The 19,467-nt window shown below is 38.4% G+C and overlaps 1 protein-coding gene across 3 annotated transcripts in view; it reads right to left on the reverse strand.

Moving 5' to 3' along the window:
- SLC15A5 (solute carrier family 15 member 5) overlaps positions 1 to 19,467 on the reverse strand; it is a 63,805-nt gene that overhangs the window by 11,779 nt on the left and 32,559 nt on the right. For 2 of the 3 annotated variants that reach the window (XM_009506128.2, XM_064459201.1), the window contains exons 7-11: positions 15,681 to 15,850; positions 12,837 to 13,057; positions 10,165 to 10,351; positions 5,305 to 5,493; positions 794 to 925 (exon numbers count right to left, since the gene is read on the reverse strand). In XM_009506128.2, the coding sequence (XP_009504423.1) occupies positions 794 to 925; positions 5,305 to 5,493; positions 10,165 to 10,351; positions 12,837 to 13,057; positions 15,681 to 15,850 (899 nt within the window). The remainder of the gene's footprint in view (positions 1 to 793; positions 926 to 5,304; positions 5,494 to 10,164; positions 10,352 to 12,836; positions 13,058 to 15,680; positions 15,851 to 19,467) is intronic. The other variant, XM_064459211.1, reaches the window with a different exon arrangement.

A 19,467-nucleotide genomic window follows, 5' to 3' on the forward strand; every position in this document is an offset into this window, starting at 1 on the left:
TACTTTTTAAACTTACTTATGAAACAAGCCTTTTCTATATTGAACAAAGATTCATCAGCAAAGGAAAAAAGACTTTAAGAAAATCTTGGACTATCTTCAAAGCCAGCAACCCAGAAAAAATCTCCAGTTTAGGGCTTACACTAAATACCCCTCAACAGGCCAAATCAGATATAACTCATTTTGAAACAGTAAGTTCTCTGGGAATTGCAGTATTCATCTGCAAAAAGGTAAAACCACAGTGAGACCATATTGCCACAGAATCTGTTTCTTCCAGTAGCTGGAGAAAGAGAGAAGCATAAAGAAGGCAAGAGAGAAGTAGTGAGTCTAGGAGAGCAAGCTCCCTAGACAGCTTTGAAACATGCAACCCAACCTCCTTTCCCCTACGACTTCATGGAAGAGAAAGGCAGGCATGTTCTCCCTTCTTTGAAGCACTAATCTTGCTCTCATGGCCAGAAGCTTCCACGTGAGCATGGCTAACATGAACGTACTTCTTCATGAACATAAAAGGTGCTGCTTAGACAATTTATTTTCTTGTCTTCCAGAACAGAAGTATAGAGACTGGAGGTGAGGGCTTCCTGCAAGATGCCACCCTCTAATTACTCCAACTATCAAAACTAAGATGACTCATTAAAATTGGATGAATACAGCTGGAAGGCTATTTCCTATCTTAATTCCATCTTAATTGTGAGAGCAAATCAATAAAACTTTGGCACCCCCTTCAATTCTGCTGCCTAATTCTCGAAATCGATAATAGAAAACCGCTCAGAAACACTGGTCATGAGCATATTCTTACCTTGAGTGCCTGCGTGCGCTGTCTGAACAAAGAAAGCTCCCATGAAGCAGCCAGCTCCATTAAAGAGAGTTAAAAAATGCATGGAAATCCCTCTAATTCTTTCTGGCACAAGCCAGAATGAAAGTAAAGAACCTTAGAAAAGAAGCAGATACAGTTACGGGTTAAAAAAAAAAAAGTAAATGATGGTAGAAGATAGATAAGACAGAAAAAAAAATCCAAACTGTCTCTAATAGGGACTTTCCATATTTTATGCAGAGAATGTACTTGCTGTAGAAGGGCAAATCAGACGTCTTAGTATATACCTTATTAACAAAGGATTACCTAAATCATTTAAATGTACCTCTGTAACAAACTATCCCACATACAACTATCAATATTCCACAAGTACGTAAAAATCTTTCACCCAGACAGCTGTTTTCACCTTTTAAAACCTCAGGCATAGAAACCAAGAGAAATACCACCACATTCAGCAAGCGTGAAGACAGCAGATGTGATATTTAACTGCAGAACAGTGGGACCTCCTAGGCCAGAGCCAATGCAGCGCAGCCACTAGTAAATACTTCCAAAATCCAGAGCTCTGTCTTAACTTGGACAGTTACCTTGCTTTAACTTAAGGCTGGACAATGCTCCTCTCCGCCAGAAAGCAACCCCCAGAAACACCGACTAATTTTTAAGACATCATTCTTCATTTTCTTGCCAGGAGAAGCAACACCTTTGGTGGAGAGGGGGAGCTGCAGCATGCTGTTGTAGCATAATCCCACCAGTTGTAATTTGGCTAAACTAGGCCAGAGTAACAGTGAGCCTTTAAGATAGCTGTTCTTTTTGAGTAACTTTCCCTGATTATCAAAACCTCTTGTTTCCTAATTTTACACCTTGAGCCCTCATCCACACTTGATCTAAGCCCCAGTGTCTCCCATCCTGCTTTATTAGTTGAGTTTGAATGACCTCCAGCTTGAGAAATTTGTCAGCACAGGATCCTATTTGGATGCTGAGTTGCCTGAAGCAACTCTGAATACAAATGAAACTTTGCAATCACCATTTTCCACCCTTTTTAATTTGGATGTCCAAATGAGAGCTTTAGAAACTTATTAAAGAAAACAAACAAAAAAAAAATTATCATGGGCAGCGTTTTCTCCTCATGCACAACAGGAACCAAAAGCCTGAGGGCAAGATAAAGCAGGTGAGCCCAGGACACCATCTGTAGATGCAACAGTACAGTCTGAAACATTGTACAGTCAGTGTCCTAGCTAATTTGAATTGCTAAGAGCCTAAAAAGTTTTTGGTTATTCCTCCCTTTTAAAAGCAGGGGTGCAAAACATGCATCTTGGCCAAATTCCACGTGGGTAATTGCATCCTACTTACCTAAATTACCCCACTGTTTCAGTTGCATACTCTGTTCCTCTTTTCTCCCACAGTGCTGCTGTGACCTATTAAACAGCTGCTGCATTTCACCCTGGAGACTATTGCATTTCATCGGTGGGTGAAGTGATCCCCCATATATTCTTTAGCTAACAGAGCTGTTTCTTACCAAGCTTCCCATTTCTAAGTGCTTTGAGACATGTTGATGGGCAGATGATACTCTTGCAGCACTTCAAACACTTCAAATCTTCTAACCCTTTGTAGGGCAAAGCCGTTACAGTGCACCAGATGGCTTGGACACTGGCAGTGTAACACAGCTGCTGTGGCCAGCAGGCTGGCTACCCATCACCAGAAATCCCATGCCCTGTGGGGGCAAATACCTACTAATATTGCCCCACAGAACCAAGTTGATTTGGGTTGTTTTTCTGTAGTGCTATTTTGGGGGGATTTTGTGGAGGGTTTTTTGTTTGGTTGGGTTTTTTTGTTTGTTTGTTTTCAGGGGGTGGAGGCGAGTGTGTGTTTGGTTGTTTTTTGTGTTGGTTTTTTGTTGTTTTTTTTTTTTTTTTTTAAATCATTGGGCTTTAGAATAGTAATTTCCTAGTATGAACCAAGCTAGGCTTACAAATTCAAGCTGTCAGAAACCTATGAGATCTTGCATTCTAACACTGTAGAGGAGAGCAATTATTTTATCATTTTTTAATTTTATTTTTTAAAGACTACCTCAGTGATAGAGAAACATTAAATGCTGATATTATTTTAAGAGATGCTCATGCCACCTGAAGCAGATGATTATATAAAACTCCTATCAACAAGATAACGAAAAAGATTGTATAAACACAACTGTAAGTATCAGGGCTCAAATGCAGATAAAGAGTTCAATATGCCAAATCTAGCTCCTCTAACCAAGCACTTCAGAAATGAGATATCTCCTCTCTTCCCTCTAATTACAAGTGTGAACATTTCTGTCTTCAACTTGGATCACGTACTTTCAGGTCAAGTAAATTATTATGATAATTGAATTTGACCTTCTGCATAACTAAGGCAGTAAAATGTCAGGAAAGATGAAACAACTATTTAAGTGTCTAGGCTGTCATTACTATCCATGGAGATCCACTGAATGGTTCCTGAACAGCAATTCAGTTCAAATTGAAGTAGAAACCCAGAGCTCAGTTCAATAGCCTGAATACAGATGCCCAGTGCTGCCTGAAATGCTCTAGTGCATCTCAGCCATCTGCATGGGGCTGTCCGATAAGGTGCAAGACCTATGGGAACATGACGCTCTTCTCCAGCAGCAGCTGGAGGCCACACAGGTACCGTAAAGAGCCTGCTTGCCTCGCACGCATAGCCTAGATACTCCATGACAAATGGTGCCAGACTCCTACGTGTGGGCAAGTAAAAGGAGGCCTGTGTCCCCATCAGCTCCAGCGGTAATGTACTATTAGTACCTTTAGTTTTCTACATGCAAGTCTCAAATTCAGACTTAGTCCCATTTGTCTGGGTTCTTGAATCACACCTCTAACTGCAGCTCTTAGCAAGATGCTTAATCTTTATTTAAATGTGGAAGACACTTTTCTTCCTAAGAAATTCTAATGACAATCTTTTAAAAAGATTTAAAAAAAAACAACCAACCAGAAGAACTCCAAAAACCCCCAACACCCCTTTGCCACCCCCTGCACTCCCCCACTCCCCCGCCCAAGACAGAGCTTTAGTTCTTTTCTAAAGGCCAACGTCATCTTCCAGTTATTGGACTTCTGTTGTGTCCCACTGTGCTAGATTAAAAAGCCTTATTCTACCAGCAATATTCTTCTCGTGCTTCTGCATGAGAAGACTATAAACAAGCCACCTCCTAACCTTTGTTTTTGTTAAGCTAAACAGAGAAGGTCACAGTTTCCAGTTACACTTAGCCTGTAACCTAGAAACCACATTACCTGCCTAGAAACCTGTCTCAGTTAAGTACTTGAGAGCTTATCGGATGAAGAGGCATTATGAAAGTGCTAAGTATTTAAAACTAGGGAAAATTACCTTTTTAGTGACAGACCGTGACCCACAGCTTTCAGTAGTCTTAGAGTGTAAGAATGAAGCTGAGACACTAAAGTTATTCTCTTCTCTTAAATAAAAATCTGAACATTTCTGGGGTTGTACTGGAACAATAGACACTCAACCTGTAGAATTAAATGCCTGCAGAGATCAGCTAGTCAATTACTTTACTTGTGTCTCTTTAAGTGAATGTTGATTAGATTATTTTTGTAATACTCTTTTTTTAAGCTCTGCAGGGTAAAACACTGGTAAGCACTCTGTATGCTCCTCAGAAGAAAATAAGCCTCAGGAATGTCAGTGAAGATGTGGAAAGGTAAATTATGGAAGGGTGAGGAGGTTCAGACTCACAATCAAGACTATCTACATAATTTACAGATGGCAGCAGTGAGCTAAGCTCTGCCTGTGCTCCACAAAACAGGAGTGCGTATCTCTGGCTCCATGCCACAAGCTAAGGCATGATGCTCTGTGCAGGCATATTCGCATGACTCCCAACTGGAGCACAAACAAAAATCTTGCATCTGCCTACAATAATCTCCAGGATAGCCTGTCAGTTGAATTGTGTTACCCTCCTGCATATGCCCTGCATCAGTGAAAAACACATAATAATTCTATTAGCTGGGTCCACAAATGAAAAGGGTTAAGTGAAATTGTTTCACCTTGCTTTGACTGTGGCCTAAAAAGTGCTCATAGATCATAACCAGAGCTCAGCTGTCATATGTGTATTTTTCCCTTCTTAAGGAAATCATCACAGAAGATTTCAGGTCAAAAGGGACCTCAGGAGCTCATCCAGTCCAGCCCTTGCCTAAAGCAGGTTCAGCTTCAAGACCAGCCACACATTCAAGCCTAGAGTCCCACCACACCGATCATCCCCCTGCCAAACAGTGGACCTGACCAGGCTGTGTCACCTTACAGTTAATCTGGAACAACGTCATTGCTCACTGAGCCAGCAAGACAAATTATGCCACTCTGAAGCAGGTAAAGCACAGATCTGCTCATTAAGCCCGTGGAAGAGAGCCAGGGATAAAATATCAGATGACAGCAATTATTTTTAGGAAGCTGATATAATTGTCTGCAAATCAGGACATTCTCACTTTAGCTTATTAGATTTTACTTACAGGACGGAGTTACCAAAGCTTCAGCCACTCCAAGGAGGATGTACTGAGGAGCTAAGTGGAAGCAAGGCATGGAGGAGACCAGGAGAACCTCCTCGGAAAGCGTCTGCTCCACCGGAGGGAAGTGCTTTCGGTGTATTTCAGAGAAGCCAGCAATCATCACTGAAAGTGCAGCAGATAACTGACCTACAACTGGGTAAAGAGCACAGAGGGCATTCACCAAGGTTGTAGTTATGGGATTATCATGTATTTAGAATGAAGCAGAGTCCCAGGCAATGCAAAAGAAGCTTCCCCTCTTCCTCCCCCTCCCCAGTATGTCCTCTCTGGACATAAACATGGACAAGCCTAACTCTAAATACATGGGAAAGGGTCACCAGCTCAACACAGAAAGAATTTAGGGATGCAGAGTAAATGAGAGAAAAACTTTTCTGAATAACAAAGTCAAAGAAGAGTTTATTTATTTTTAAGATTGGGGATGTAAGAAAGGAGGAGAGAAAGAAAAGGTGGGAGCCCTTCAAGATATCACAAGAGATTGGGTGGCAAAAAGACTACCAAGCTCCTATTCAAGCAGCAGTAAGATTCTGAAATATACACATACACCATATGTTTTACCCCTTTGTCTTCTATATACAAAGAAATAGTGCAGGGAGTTGAAATACTGGACTTCTAAGGCTGCAGGCCTTGGTAGATGAGAAAAAGATCAGCAGTGCATATCACACCTCAGGAGATCAAGCATTCCTACATTTGCCCCTTTCCCTCCACTACAGAGTCCTCCTGACCTACTTTTGAAAGTTTGTTGGATAGCGCATTTGCTGGACTGTTTAATGTTTTAGCATGAGATGAGCTGCATTACTGAAGAGATCGTCTCCAGCTTTCTAAGTGTGTACACATACACTATTGGACTACAGTTGCCTTCTGCTTTCTTCAGTTGTCCTGAAGAAGTATCACTGCATGATCCATAATACATTTCAAAATATTACTGCACATGCAATGCATGGAGTCTTACTGCCTGTCTCAGTGGTAAGGCACAAGTACAAGCACTGCACAAGCACACAGGTTGGGAAAAAAAAAACCCTGTATGTTTAGCCTCATAATGCAAGAAAAATCTTCTAATAAACTCACATGTATTTTAAATACTGCACACTTCACCACACATTGCATAGAGGATACTATTTAAATGTAGTATTTTATATTTCTTGATGCTGACAGTATGAAATGGTTGTAGCCTCTCAAAAAAGAAAAACACAAAGAATGCAAAGTTTTCAACTAAGTCTCCTGAACCTGAAACATTTATACTTCCCAATCATTCCCATTGATTTTGACTAAGCTTGTGATTGCTCAGCACTTCTAAGCTGTAATGTAAGTACAGGTGTGAGAATTTGGTTTCTTTTGACAGCTTTGACTCAAATACCTGGACCATGCACTGCTTCCCCGCATCTCACTTCATGACTGGAAATTGTTACACTTACTAGATTTGGATGTCAACTTTCAAAGGCTTTTGTTTCATTTTATATTTATAATACATATAGAGTTTGTCTCTTTGGGTGCCAGGACAGAACAGGCAGAAAACTCATAGAGCTAAATGGCCTCAGCCTTATTATGTTTTTGCATGCACTTGTGTTTCTTCTCTCAGCAGCAAACTCCCACACCCTTCCACACCAGCACAGGTTTCCTGCATTTTCAGAACTTTAAACACCATCCCTTCCACCTAACCTAAAGGCCTGGAAGCTTTCTTTGCTATTAAAGCCCCTCTAGTGCTTAATAAAGAACATCAATGAAATTTTTGAATTTCATTTGAATTGCTTGAAAATTGTTGATGAGCGTGAATTGAACAGCATTTTCTAGCCAATGCACCTTATCAAGGCCAGGTAGTAAGCTTTCAAGGAGCTTCTTGTAATCTACCAAAGCAAGAGGTCTTCTAGTGAAAGGTTATGTTAGTACTAAAGAAACTTCAAGCAGCATATTACCACCACACAGTGCTATATTTTAAGCATTTTACTTACTAAAAGCCAAAACATTTCAGAAAAAGTAACCTCTGAATGCCCAACAATTGTAATATTTATTTCAAGCCATTATGTGGCAGAGGAAGAAACAGATGTGGAGACCTCGTTTTCCTCCTACCACTTCTCTCTTTAGTCCTCTTTAAAACAGAGTTTGGAATGATCACCTGAGGCTTTGGTTTTACAGGAGAACATGCTGGTTTAGGAACACTCGGGGCTGATTCTAGGACAAGGTAGTTTATATTGCCTAGAGACTAAGGTTGTATTGGACCTTTGTGATTACCTAATCTCATATCTTGAGTAAAACAGCTCAAAAAGCTTTCCTGAAATTAATACTTCTTCAAACTGGATCATCTTTTAGGGTGAAATGCTCATCACCAACTCCTAAGTCACCCAAAATAGACATTGGACTGGGGGCTTGCTTTTGTGTACTGTATGGAGAGCTAGTCTCAGGCACTAAGAATATTAGAGCAAGAGCTTCTTTGGCTCAGGTACTTCAGCTAGAGCCTTCTGTCTGCAGCTGATGGACAACTACCCAGCAGATGCACACCTTCAGTTCTCTGCTGAATCTTCTATAGTATTGACTAAATTAAGTGGCATAAAATATGTTTAAAAAAGCGCTATGAAATTGGAAAAACCTCTAAGTTCACAAAATACCCATGTTTTTCATAAAGAGATCTAGATCCTCAATATATTTGGGACACAATCTAAATTCACTTTAAGATTTTAATGTTTTTTTTTAGATCATACCTAATTTACAAATAAACCAACAACTACAGACAAAGTAACACAGATTAGTTTTCATGTAGATCCTTATTACAGAGCAATCAGATATTTCAGTTCAATATTGTCTATATAGTTTGTCCTTGAAAAGTGTTATTCTTAACAAATTGAAAATTTCCAGAAAACTATTTCTATTTCTTCCTCCTACAAGACTTGAATTAAAATATAGTTATAGGCTGGCTTAACACCAACAGCCTATTTATACTTTCCATTTTGTTCCTGAAAATAATTGTGAACCTAATTAACTGTTGGCAAAAATATTAGCACTTAGAGGACTACCTTATTTGCAGGTGCAGTCATATACTTGGATATCTAAAGCCATCGCCTGTACTCACAGGTATTTTTATGCCTCAGGTAATTTATCACCCCTAACAGGAGGCTATTTTAATAAATGAAGCTATTAAGAATAAACCACTGCATATATTTTACTGCTGTTCAACATAACAGGACAGAACATTAATACTAACTTGAAATTTCCATGGTTTTAAGGAAAATTATTATCTGAATGTGCTTTTTGTGTTTTAATGCAGATGTTATTTTAAAAACTAGGGTAATTGCAACCTGCTGCGTTATATGCATCTGGTTTGTATAAAACTTAATAACACTCTTAATTAGGCTAATTTAGTCAGATTAATACTTCTCTGTGTGTCAGTACTCACTGTGCTGCTTGCCATGGGGCACTGAATTAATAGTAGCACACTGAGAAAATAGTCGTTTATAAATATTTTTGTCTGAGGTTTGTAATGCAGGCTGGAAGATTAAAAAAAAATGTAGGAAGTTTTATGATAGCATCTATGAAAGGGAATAGTTTTAAGTGAATACAGAATGGCTTTTCTGGTGGTACTAGATGTACCTTATATCAGAAATGGGTTGCAGAGGGTCCCTCCAGATCACAGAACATAAGAGTTTTGGGGGTAGGGGGTAATTAACAAAAAACTAACAAACCCCCCTCACCCAAAACAGAAGGAGGCCCAACCCTTACTACAGCCATCATTACTTCTAGGATATAGTTTCTCCAAAATGAGCGCCAATCTGCAAGCCTGAGTTTACAACACTTACTGTTGAAAACGATGGGACTCACAATAAAGGAGACTTCTTTGTACCACCTCTGTGAGAAAGAGATAATACTTCACCTCTGTAGATGCCTCTTTGCTTTAAGTGAGTGTACAGGAAGGTATGTTTCAGTTTAGGATTTTAATAATTAAGATTAATAGTCACCTGGACAATTATCCCACACCAAATATTCAAATGAAAATTCTAGTGCTAGAGAGGAAAGCTGTACCTCTCCAAGTAACCTGGAGAAATGTTCAGCCAGCTCCATGGGAACAGAAGTCCAGTGATATGCATCAATTATTTTACATAGTTGTCTGCATTTTATTTTTTTTTTTTGCTCACCAGTTCTAAAAACACCTATTGCAGACACAGAATTAGACTAGACACTTTTATTTCACTTGAAGTGAAACTGGAATGAACTGTACTAGTGGTAATACAATTTCACTCTTACAAGCTGGAGTCCTGATGGTGATACAGTTATAGCATAAAAATGTAAGAAAAACAAAGCCTTCATTCATAATCTAATTATTTAAATCCAAACTCATAATTTTGAGCAACAGAACATCTCTCCAGTATTAGACAACAATTGAAGGACCTTCCCATCCCCAAAAAAGACCTCCAAAGTAAATTAACTTCCCAACAGTTAATGGATAGACAAACACATAGAAGAGAACCAAGTTAGAGCAAGTCTCAAGCCTAAATGGTTAGTACCATTTCTCTCACCAGTTCTGTAAGATGACTCCTAGTTATTTGTGTGTCTCAAAATTTTTTATTCATCAGAAAAGCCTCAATCTTTGTCCTAAACAAAAGCTATCAATTTTTTCTTTATAGCTAATATATTTTTTCAGGACAGTCTTTTCAAAAATTTGTTTGAAACATATTCACCTCAGAGTCACCCCAAAACAAGTCCATCTTAATATTTATAGTCAGAAATAATTGTATAGGATCATCCTTCACCTTCTGCAGTTTCTCTTTCAAAAACACAATACATATCAAAACTCTATAAACACATTAACTTTATACATACCAATGTAAATTGCTGGAGAATATCCAGTGTCCTTGGAACTAAAAAGACGTGAGTTAATGCACTCCAAAATAGGAACAAGAATCAGTAGTGGCACAATGCTTATCACATTCATTGCTGCAACTGGCAAGACAAATCCACTGAAGTTCAGGTTGGAATTCATGGTTTGGAGATAATAGCCTGAAGGAATCTGTATTGAAAAATAAAAACTCCCTTTTAAACGTAAAAAAACCCCACCCTAGTATACCAGTTACCTTTCATGAATAAGACTTTTTACTGTATTTGGAAAATTCTCCAACTCTTTTACTTCTGAAAAAGTCACAGTAAACCAAATACCTTCTGGCCAAAATCATTCATGATGAAAGCCTTTCAGATAGTGACATTCTCATTCTCTGCCAGAAGGTAACATCTTCCTTCTATTTCATTTGCTCCTCAGTTTAACAAATCTAAGCAGCAGCCCGTTAACTTATTTGATCATTCCTAGTTAGAGCTATCTGCCAATTACTAAATGGTTCTGCCCAATACTTTAGACACTACTTCTTCATAGACAGTGCCTAACTGAACAGAATTTTAGAATAGCAGGACGCAGAGTTATTTTAAACTTCTGATTGTGTGCTCAAGGTGGAGAGGAATTTTTAAGACATTCTTGCCAGCACATGGCTTTAAAAGCTACAGGGAAGGAAGATTTCGCCACAGTCTTCGAACCAGCTTAATGTGACTGACAGCTGCCATATAAAGGGCTTCTTTTTACTTCTGAGAATCAAAACTGTAAGAAAACAAATAATCAGATGAGCAACCCACCACCAGCAGTCATCAGGGTATGAAATTAAGTAGATTTTTAAGACTGTCTCTCACTTCAAGAACAAATAATTTCTTCCGCTTGTGTGAGGCTCTGCAGAAGATCTGTTGAGTTTGTTTAAAAACAAAACAAACCAACAGAACCCAGACAAACTGCAATGGCTTCTACCAACAGATTTTTCAGGTTGTTTTTTGTGTGGTTTTTTTTTTGTTTGTTTGTTTGTTTTGAGGAAGCTTGATTAATTAGGCATTGCAATTTTGCAATTTCACGTGCAGCTAGGAGTTATAGTCCACCCCATTTTACAGACTGTTGGGAAAGGCAAAAGAGGTAACTTGAGCAGTTCACAAAGTACAGTCATGACAGAGCTGGATGTAGAACTGTTTTCTTTATTTCTGTTTTTAGAGAGTTCTGGATTCCTGCAGTATTCTGCATGGCTCTTCAACTTAACTGGCAATGACAAATCCAGGTAGAATATTACTGAATAGCTGCCTGAAAATTAATGGATAATTAGTAACTGAGCTCAGCTAGGGTTTCTTATCAATGATTATACTCAACTCTACTCACTAGGAGTCTGTTCAGTGCTAAAGATTTACTCAAATGCTAGCTCTTAATAAAAATATTTTTCACCTACATTTCAGCTCCAAAAGAAGATATAAATTGTAAAAGGGTGAATAAATGGCAACAGAACTATGAAAGATCAGAATTTAGCCAAATTTTGTTGGTTCCTCTTTTCCACTGCCTATTGCAAATCAGAATTGACTTCTTAATAGGAATTAAAATATCATCAACATGAATCACAGGCACTGAAAGCTGTTAGCTTAATAATATGGAGAAAATACTATTAATCTTTTTAAAAAAAGACACTGTTCTATTGCCTAGTCTAAGAAAGAGCCTTAAACTTATTGCTTCAGCAGAATTTCCAATAAGTCATCTCTTTCAGCAGTGCAAATACTTTCATCTTTTCTAGATATATACCTGATTATTACAACTCTGATTAATGATACCTGGTTCATTCCCATCTGATCGCTAATGCACAGCCTCAGTCATATGTGTGCAATTGTTGGTTTAGAGTGGGTTTTTTATTTTGCTTGGGATTTTTTTGTTCTTTCGGAAGGGCCAGGAGGGAAGAGGAGAAAGAATGAGGCAAATGGATGGGAATGTAGAATGATGGCGAGAGGGAGTGTCAATAAAGCAGTATACATTACATATTTGTAAAAATTTCCCTGAGCAGCATTTTAACACAAATAAGTAAAAATGAATTTCTAAGACAGGTCATAAATTTGTTATGCCAGTTGCCATGGGGTAAGCTACCTCAAAACTCCTGCTTAGCCAGGATCATCCAGACAGAAATTAATCTGAAGGAATCATGTCAGATTAAGTAGCTTCTTGACACATTTACATTTATATAACATACCATGTAGCCTGACTGAGAGGCCGTGAAAGGACTGTTTCTTTCCACAAATGGAAACCCACCCATTTCCAGTGTAGGTACACTACCCACGCAATCCCGCCAAAAGAGTAAGGGAAATATGCAACAAAAGAGCAAATAAAGATTTTCCACCTCTCCCAAAAAGTGAGTGAACATTTAAGAAATTAGAAAATTTTTTCAAAAGAATGCTGAGCCTCAGTCTGATAATTGTAACACACCAGTGTGAGGAACACATGACTGTAGCACTACAAACAAGTTCCTTCACGAGTCCTGAGTCCTATTTGATGAGATGAGAGGATGTAACAAAGTATATTCTCAGATAATTAAAACTACTCTGCAAGGTTGATCTGCTGGTAAAGCAACAGTTAAACAAACATGCCTAGAAGCACAGTGGTAAACACGTCACAGTATTTTTCAAGATTTTTTGTTTAAAAGCTGTGTACCCACCTGCATAATACACGTTCTGTATAGAATTTGGAAAGCAAACAATGGGAAGAGCCTGGCAAGCGACTTTGTGCTTTCCACCTGAGTCTCACTGTACCGACCACCATAGTTTTCCTTGGCGTGATCTAGCCAGTTTGTCACACCTCCACTAAAGTAGCGATATCGGATGTAGCACATTTTCAGTGCACTAGCAATTACCCCAAAAGTCGTCAACAGGGAACTGTCTGCAAACAATCAGACACATTGGTGTATTTTTACTTGCTGCCAAAATAAACAAGGCAAGACAAATCACTTTGGGAGGAAAAATACAACCTGGTATATTCACCTTCATGTCTTTTTGGGGAGGGGGAGGGCAGTAACAGTCTGGATTTGGTCTAAACCCTTCTTTTTTGGAAGTCAATTGATTCATGACTTAATTGTTACAAAAGTAATCCAGCCCAACATCCACAGAGAAAAGTGCCTTTTGCTACCAGTTACTTGACACACCACAACAATTTGTTACTGTGGTTGAGCAAGTAAAGTATTACTTTGCTTTGCTTTTGCTTTCTATTGACTGAAGTTAGTTTTTAATTCAAGACAGTAATGAAATATTGCATACCTGCTAAAGTCCAGCAAGGGGAGGGTAGTAGTGAAGTGAGAAGGAAAAAGAGCTGAAAAGAGGGCTGGTGCAATAAAAGAATTTTCACTGATGCATTTCAAAGCCAGAAATATTATCTCAGAACTTCCAGGTAACATCCTGTGGGAGAGGTTTCCAGTCTAGTATTTGGCATATTAAAACCTGCCCACTGGTTACTGGGTTCAGGAATTGCTAAATTGGTTCTCAGACTCAGAGGCAATGGAACTAAAATGAGGATAAAACTGTTAGCTTCCAGCTTGGGAATGCAAGATACTTTATAAGAAAACAGGTAAACCCCACAGAACTCCGTAGTGGTGAATTCTTCAGATTACAGATCTGACCAGCTAGTAAAAGACATGTTTAAAAGCATAAATATTTATATCCGTATACACTGTGTAGACCAACATCATATACTCTATACTTGTATTTCCAATGATTTCTTAAAAAATAAAATCTATCTAAATTGACGTTAAATTGCAACTTTCAGAAGGCAATTTTCCTTCTCCTTTATATTTCAGTCCTTGGCTGTAATGTTCTGCTACTTTGACCTTGATCTTATCATGAATATCTATGCTACTTAATTACAAAAAGTCTACAATTGCACCCTAGATGGGAGATAGACATTTTTTCCTCATCTCTGGTCACCTGCCAGTCCTCAAAATTATAGCAGTGGGAAGAAATGCAAATTAAGTCCATGCTTGACAGCTAAACATAATTGAATGCATGATCCATATTTGAAGAGTTACCTTAAAATTAAAAAAGGCAGCATATATACAAATCATTTGAGGTCACCTATGGATTCGAAGTACACTTCTGAAGAACTTCCAATTTCATAATTTCAGTGGAAGGTACAAAGTATATTATAAATTATATATATAAAAAACTTTGCAGATATTAGACATTGGCATTCTGTAAAGACTTGGAAAATATATGATAAATCAAACAACGCTCACAGAGAACAACATTTGAAACCACAAAAAAATCTGCTAGTTTTGTTGATGGCCAAGATAGAGATAGTCTTCAAATGTATGTTATTCCACTTAGTAGAATTAAACTAGTTAGACAGTAAACAACATATTTAGTCCATATGAAATAGTCCATCTTGGGGATGGATACTAATAAATCTTTTTACCTTCACAGGTTGTAAAACCTGTAGTGAGCCCTGGCAAGCCAGCTGGCCACCATTCTCCATAAGAAGCGAGCCAATTTGATGCTAGCCTTTGGACACCTCAGTCACGTATTATTGTGACATTTTTGGGGCATTGGGGGGGGGTGGTGGTGGTGGTGCGGGACGGACACACATTTCTTTGGCTGTATTTGTTTTGAATAAACCTCTCTAGTGAGGTCCTCACTATGATATTCCCAGGTACTTGATTTATGCATTCATTCCCTCACTGCTAGTATATTTTTGTTTAGTTCATATTTATAACAAAAAGACTGAAACGACAACTTGCTTTCAGTTTCTGGGTTCTATTGGAAAAAGAATAGCAAGGTTTGGGCATTTACAGCCACATTTAAGTCACCTAGGCTCCACTGACATTTCTGTGCTTGGTCAATGTAGAGGGGCAGTTGCCATCAAAGCATTTTAAAGAACTCGTGAGGCCACAGAAGCATAAGAACTACTTTTTTGAAATATCTCCACAGTTTTTCTTGATGTTGTATAAGCATGTTGAAATAACAATAAACATCAGACACTCTGCAAGATAAACCTATTCTGTAACAACTTTGCTACTAGCGCATATTCCTGTTTAGCTGACTAACCATGCTGCTTGGCTGCTGAGGTGAGAGTTCAGGCGAAGCAATGGTGCAGACTTAAGGGAGAAAAAACAAGCACACTTTGTGCCTTAGCCTAGGCATAAACCCTGCTTTAATGGACTAAACCACATTGGGCATAGGTTGAACCAATTGGCAAAATGAAGTCCACCAGCAGCATGCATATGATACCTCTTCCTGCACACGCAAATGCTTTGACACATGTCTTGACATGACAGGAAACGTACGCAAGTTTACCAGAGACTTTTTTCCACTTTTTCAGCCTATCCAGAATCTCCAAGTCTATCTTTACAGAGGATGGATGTTGCCTCTTACACGCAGACCTTGTAGAACCAAAACCTAAGTATCTCTCAATCAAGCAGGGCAGTGCTGTGGAAGAACTTGTCTAGATATGCAAGTTGATCCCTTCTGTGGAAATAATCTCTGAACATGTTTCCCAAGATATAGTTGCCTCTTACCTGTTTTGGGTTTGTATATCATTTCACCACGCACCATGTGTATTGTGATCATAGCCATAAGCACGGACACAAATGGGATAAGGAAACCAAGGTTCCTGGCCACAGACTGCTGGATATAAGAAATGCTGACAAAGACAACTGCTGAATTTAAGTTAATCAGCCAATAAAACCTAGTACACACAGACAAGAGAGAGAATAGTGGAGAGGCTGAATAACATAAGGCCTTTAAAGAAGATTAAAACACTACATTGAAAGGCATGGTAAGTATAGTAAACATGGACAGCATCAGTACCATGCATACATTGACACAGCAATTAACATCAAATTTCACTTGGACGTCTCAGCTCCAAGAGGTGTATGATTAGAGTAACTGTACTGAGGCAGTAGAGCAGAACAAATTATCAGTCTAGTACTAGAAATATTCTTGTGGATCAAACTAATTAAATACATCAACATTTACACATTTAATATCTGACAACATAAGTTTTGTTTATACAATATAATCAAATCACCTACTTTAAGCGTAAGAGAGAAATGTCTTAATGTCCCTTGTTTAAGAAATACTAGAACTTGATTTATCAGAAGGGATGGCTTTTCCATTAGTTGCAAGGCTCAGCTTGAATTCTTATTGGCTCTTGGAAATATCCTAATAAGGAGGTTCCCCAACATAATTTGCTCTGAGACTACTTTTGGCATTAGAGGTGCTTCCCAAGGAAGTGCTGAGCCCCTTCTACGCACGGAAGATATTCAAATGAAAATCACATACTCTTGGATGCAGATAGCATACCACTAGTTGTATGTCCAAAGTGCCAAACCAATTACTGTTTCCTTTAATTAATTTACATTTTCAGGAAATGATGCTCATCAGAATCACGGACTTCTCCCCTCCACTGAAAGCAGTCTCTAGGCACTTTGGAATTATGTTATTCTGTGATGAAGGTATAGTTGGAGGAATCTTGTACACACCCAGTTAAATGAAAGAATTAAAAAAAGAAAAATACAGTTACCAACTGGGTCAGCTAGAATTTGTGCAGAAGCTTTGAAACAATTTCTGACTGACAATTTTTAAGTTAATAGTTCCAGTAGCTGTTTTCCAAACTTTCTAAGGAAGCGTGCCTGAGCTACCTGAAGTCCTGACACTCTTCATGACTACTACAACTGTTCCACTGGAAGTAGGAACCTCCAGCGAAAACCCTCGAGTGCAGGAGAGTGCTTTTGTTTTGCACCACCGTATAGCAAAGTACTGTAAGACTGAAATGTAACGCTCCTGTCCTCTTGCAGAAATGAGAAGGAAAAAAAAAAATCAATGTATTTTAGGATCCCTATGGACTAAACAAGAAATATAAACTAACCTCCACGCACACATCAGGATTTTGGGATTTGCTCATATCATACTGACAGCAGCAGATCAGAACCTACGCAAACAGAAACACATCTCGCTGGCTATTCATATACCACAGGTACCTAATTCTGCAATATTTCGACTTGCATTACATAAAATGTCTCAAAGACCCCAGTAAGGCACAGCTGAATTAGTTAAGTATGTCATAGTGACTATCACGTCCAGTTTTGCAGGGAGCAGCTCATTCCTGGAGCTTCAGCACTCCGAGGTCTCCTCACAATCAGAGACAAATCACAACTAGGGAGGTTCATTTCAAGAATGTAGTCCAGGTACAAACCTAAATGGTATTGTGATACACCCATAAAGACCTAATCATCTTATTATAACATTTTACAGAAATGTATTCATTGTGTCAACTTTAAAGAAGTAACATCCAGGTGACTTCTTATTTAAGCAAACTGTTTATACAGTATTCAGAAAGTTTTTACTTAATGTAACAATTGAGATGAACCTACTGAAACAATCTGAGATCAAGTAAAATATGAAAATATTCTAAAATTTATTTTGTCACTTTTTTGATTAATTTTGTAGAGTCACTAGGTTTCCTGTCACTTGAAGTATTATTTGCTTTTATTTTTTTAAGCGTGCTTAGCTCTCACAATTTAAGTTTTGATTTATCTAAACTCAGACCCAGATATTCCATGTGTGGACCAGTATCCAAGCTATATATTTTTCTGTACTACAGCTTTGTAGGAAGTGGTAAATTTTTTTCGGAAGCACTATTGACTTCTCTGCAAAGACAAGGCGGTAGTGGTAGCGGAACCCCAAAGGGCGGGGAAGGGGAAGGGGAAGGCTACTGGTTCCATGTTCTCTGCATCTTTTTTTTTTTTTACAGCAGATCAGTTAGACAAGACACAACACTGCTAACTCTCATCCCTAGTCTGGATTGTACCCTTTGCTCTCATCCTCTGCCCCCATAGACAGAATTTACTTTTCCTGCTGCAAAAATAGTACCAGTCCATAACCTCCACCTTAGGAAAGCTGAAGTCCTTAGGGAAACTTAGTCCAGCAGAATCCAATTCCCTTCTTCACTTAACATTGGTATATTCTGTTTATTTAAAAGGTCAGACTCATAGTCCATACTAGGGGCTAGAACCAGGCCCTAGATGTGCAAAGCAATCTTCTTCCAGGATTGAACTAGACAACAGGTAATTACAGGGTCTTTTAACCCAATCTTTAATCCAATAATTCTGATTGTTTAAATAGAACTTGGCTAAGAACACACTCTCATTCACCAAGAGTATACAACCATCTCATTTTATATTATTTTAAAATCCAATCCTGTGACAAGCACCTACCAAGAGAAAATTATTATATTCTGAGAGGTTTTAATGAGATTAAGACCACTAAGAATTTTTGAAATCTTAAGATTGCAATCAAATAGCCCCTCCTTCAATGCTACTGCCAAAAGTAAATTTTTTTTTTAATCGCACATGTGCCTTTCTTGATATTTCCAAAGTCCCAAGAACTGACCCATTTGGATTCCCCCCAAGGAACGTTTTATTCGTATTATGTCTCCTTTGTAATCAACACTGAGAAATGTCACTTTGATTAAACAAAATTCTTAATGGCTAAGACCACAGTACAATAAATTCTCCAGAGCTATCTTTCAGAACAACTGATTGCTCTCTAGTCTTAATCCCCCAGAGTCTTATTTAATCAAAATGATGTTGCTAATTAAGGATTAAAACTCAGAATAGAGTAAAAAAGAAGGATTTTTTTTTTCTTCTCTCCTGTGGGCAGGTCAAGGAGCAGAATCTGCTCTAAGGAACCAGTCTCATCCACCTTTGCTAAAGCTGCCTTATTCATTGAAGTTTGGATTTAATTCAAAACTCTTTGATATTAACATAATTGGAGGAAAAAAGAATAGCCAGGAAAGCCATTCCCAAAGGAAGAGAGCGCTGATTCACTAAGATCTTAAGTGATTCTTCAACACTGCATTGTCAATATGCAAATGTGTTCAGTTTTGATTCTAATAACTGTGCATGTACAGGGAAAGAAGAGAAAAGGGGGCAGTTTAGGACTTACTTCACCCCACCTCAGAGCAGGAATCTGGAGGTTCCCACTGTGACTTCTTTGATCCCTACTCCACAGTTTAACCAAAAGGTACAGGTGAATGTATATAACACCCTGTATGCTGCTACAGAAGTGGTAAATATAATAAAAAATGACCTCTCTGACACACTGAGAGGGACAAATAGTTAATATGAAAAAGTTTTGAATTTTAAGAACCATTTTAGGAGCAATTTCTCCTCAAAGTTTTCTTAAAAACTTTAAAATATTCAAACTGGTACAGAAATGTCAAGCAGTTTATCTGGTGCCAACAAATTCGCAGATTCTATTGCTACCTGTCCTTGCTAAATATTTACTCTGATGTAAATTCTA

The sequence above is a fragment of the Phalacrocorax carbo genome, chromosome 1 (assembly GCF_963921805.1).
Source record: "Phalacrocorax carbo chromosome 1, bPhaCar2.1, whole genome shotgun sequence".
NCBI classification, from domain to species: Eukaryota; Metazoa; Chordata; class Aves; order Suliformes; family Phalacrocoracidae; genus Phalacrocorax; species Phalacrocorax carbo.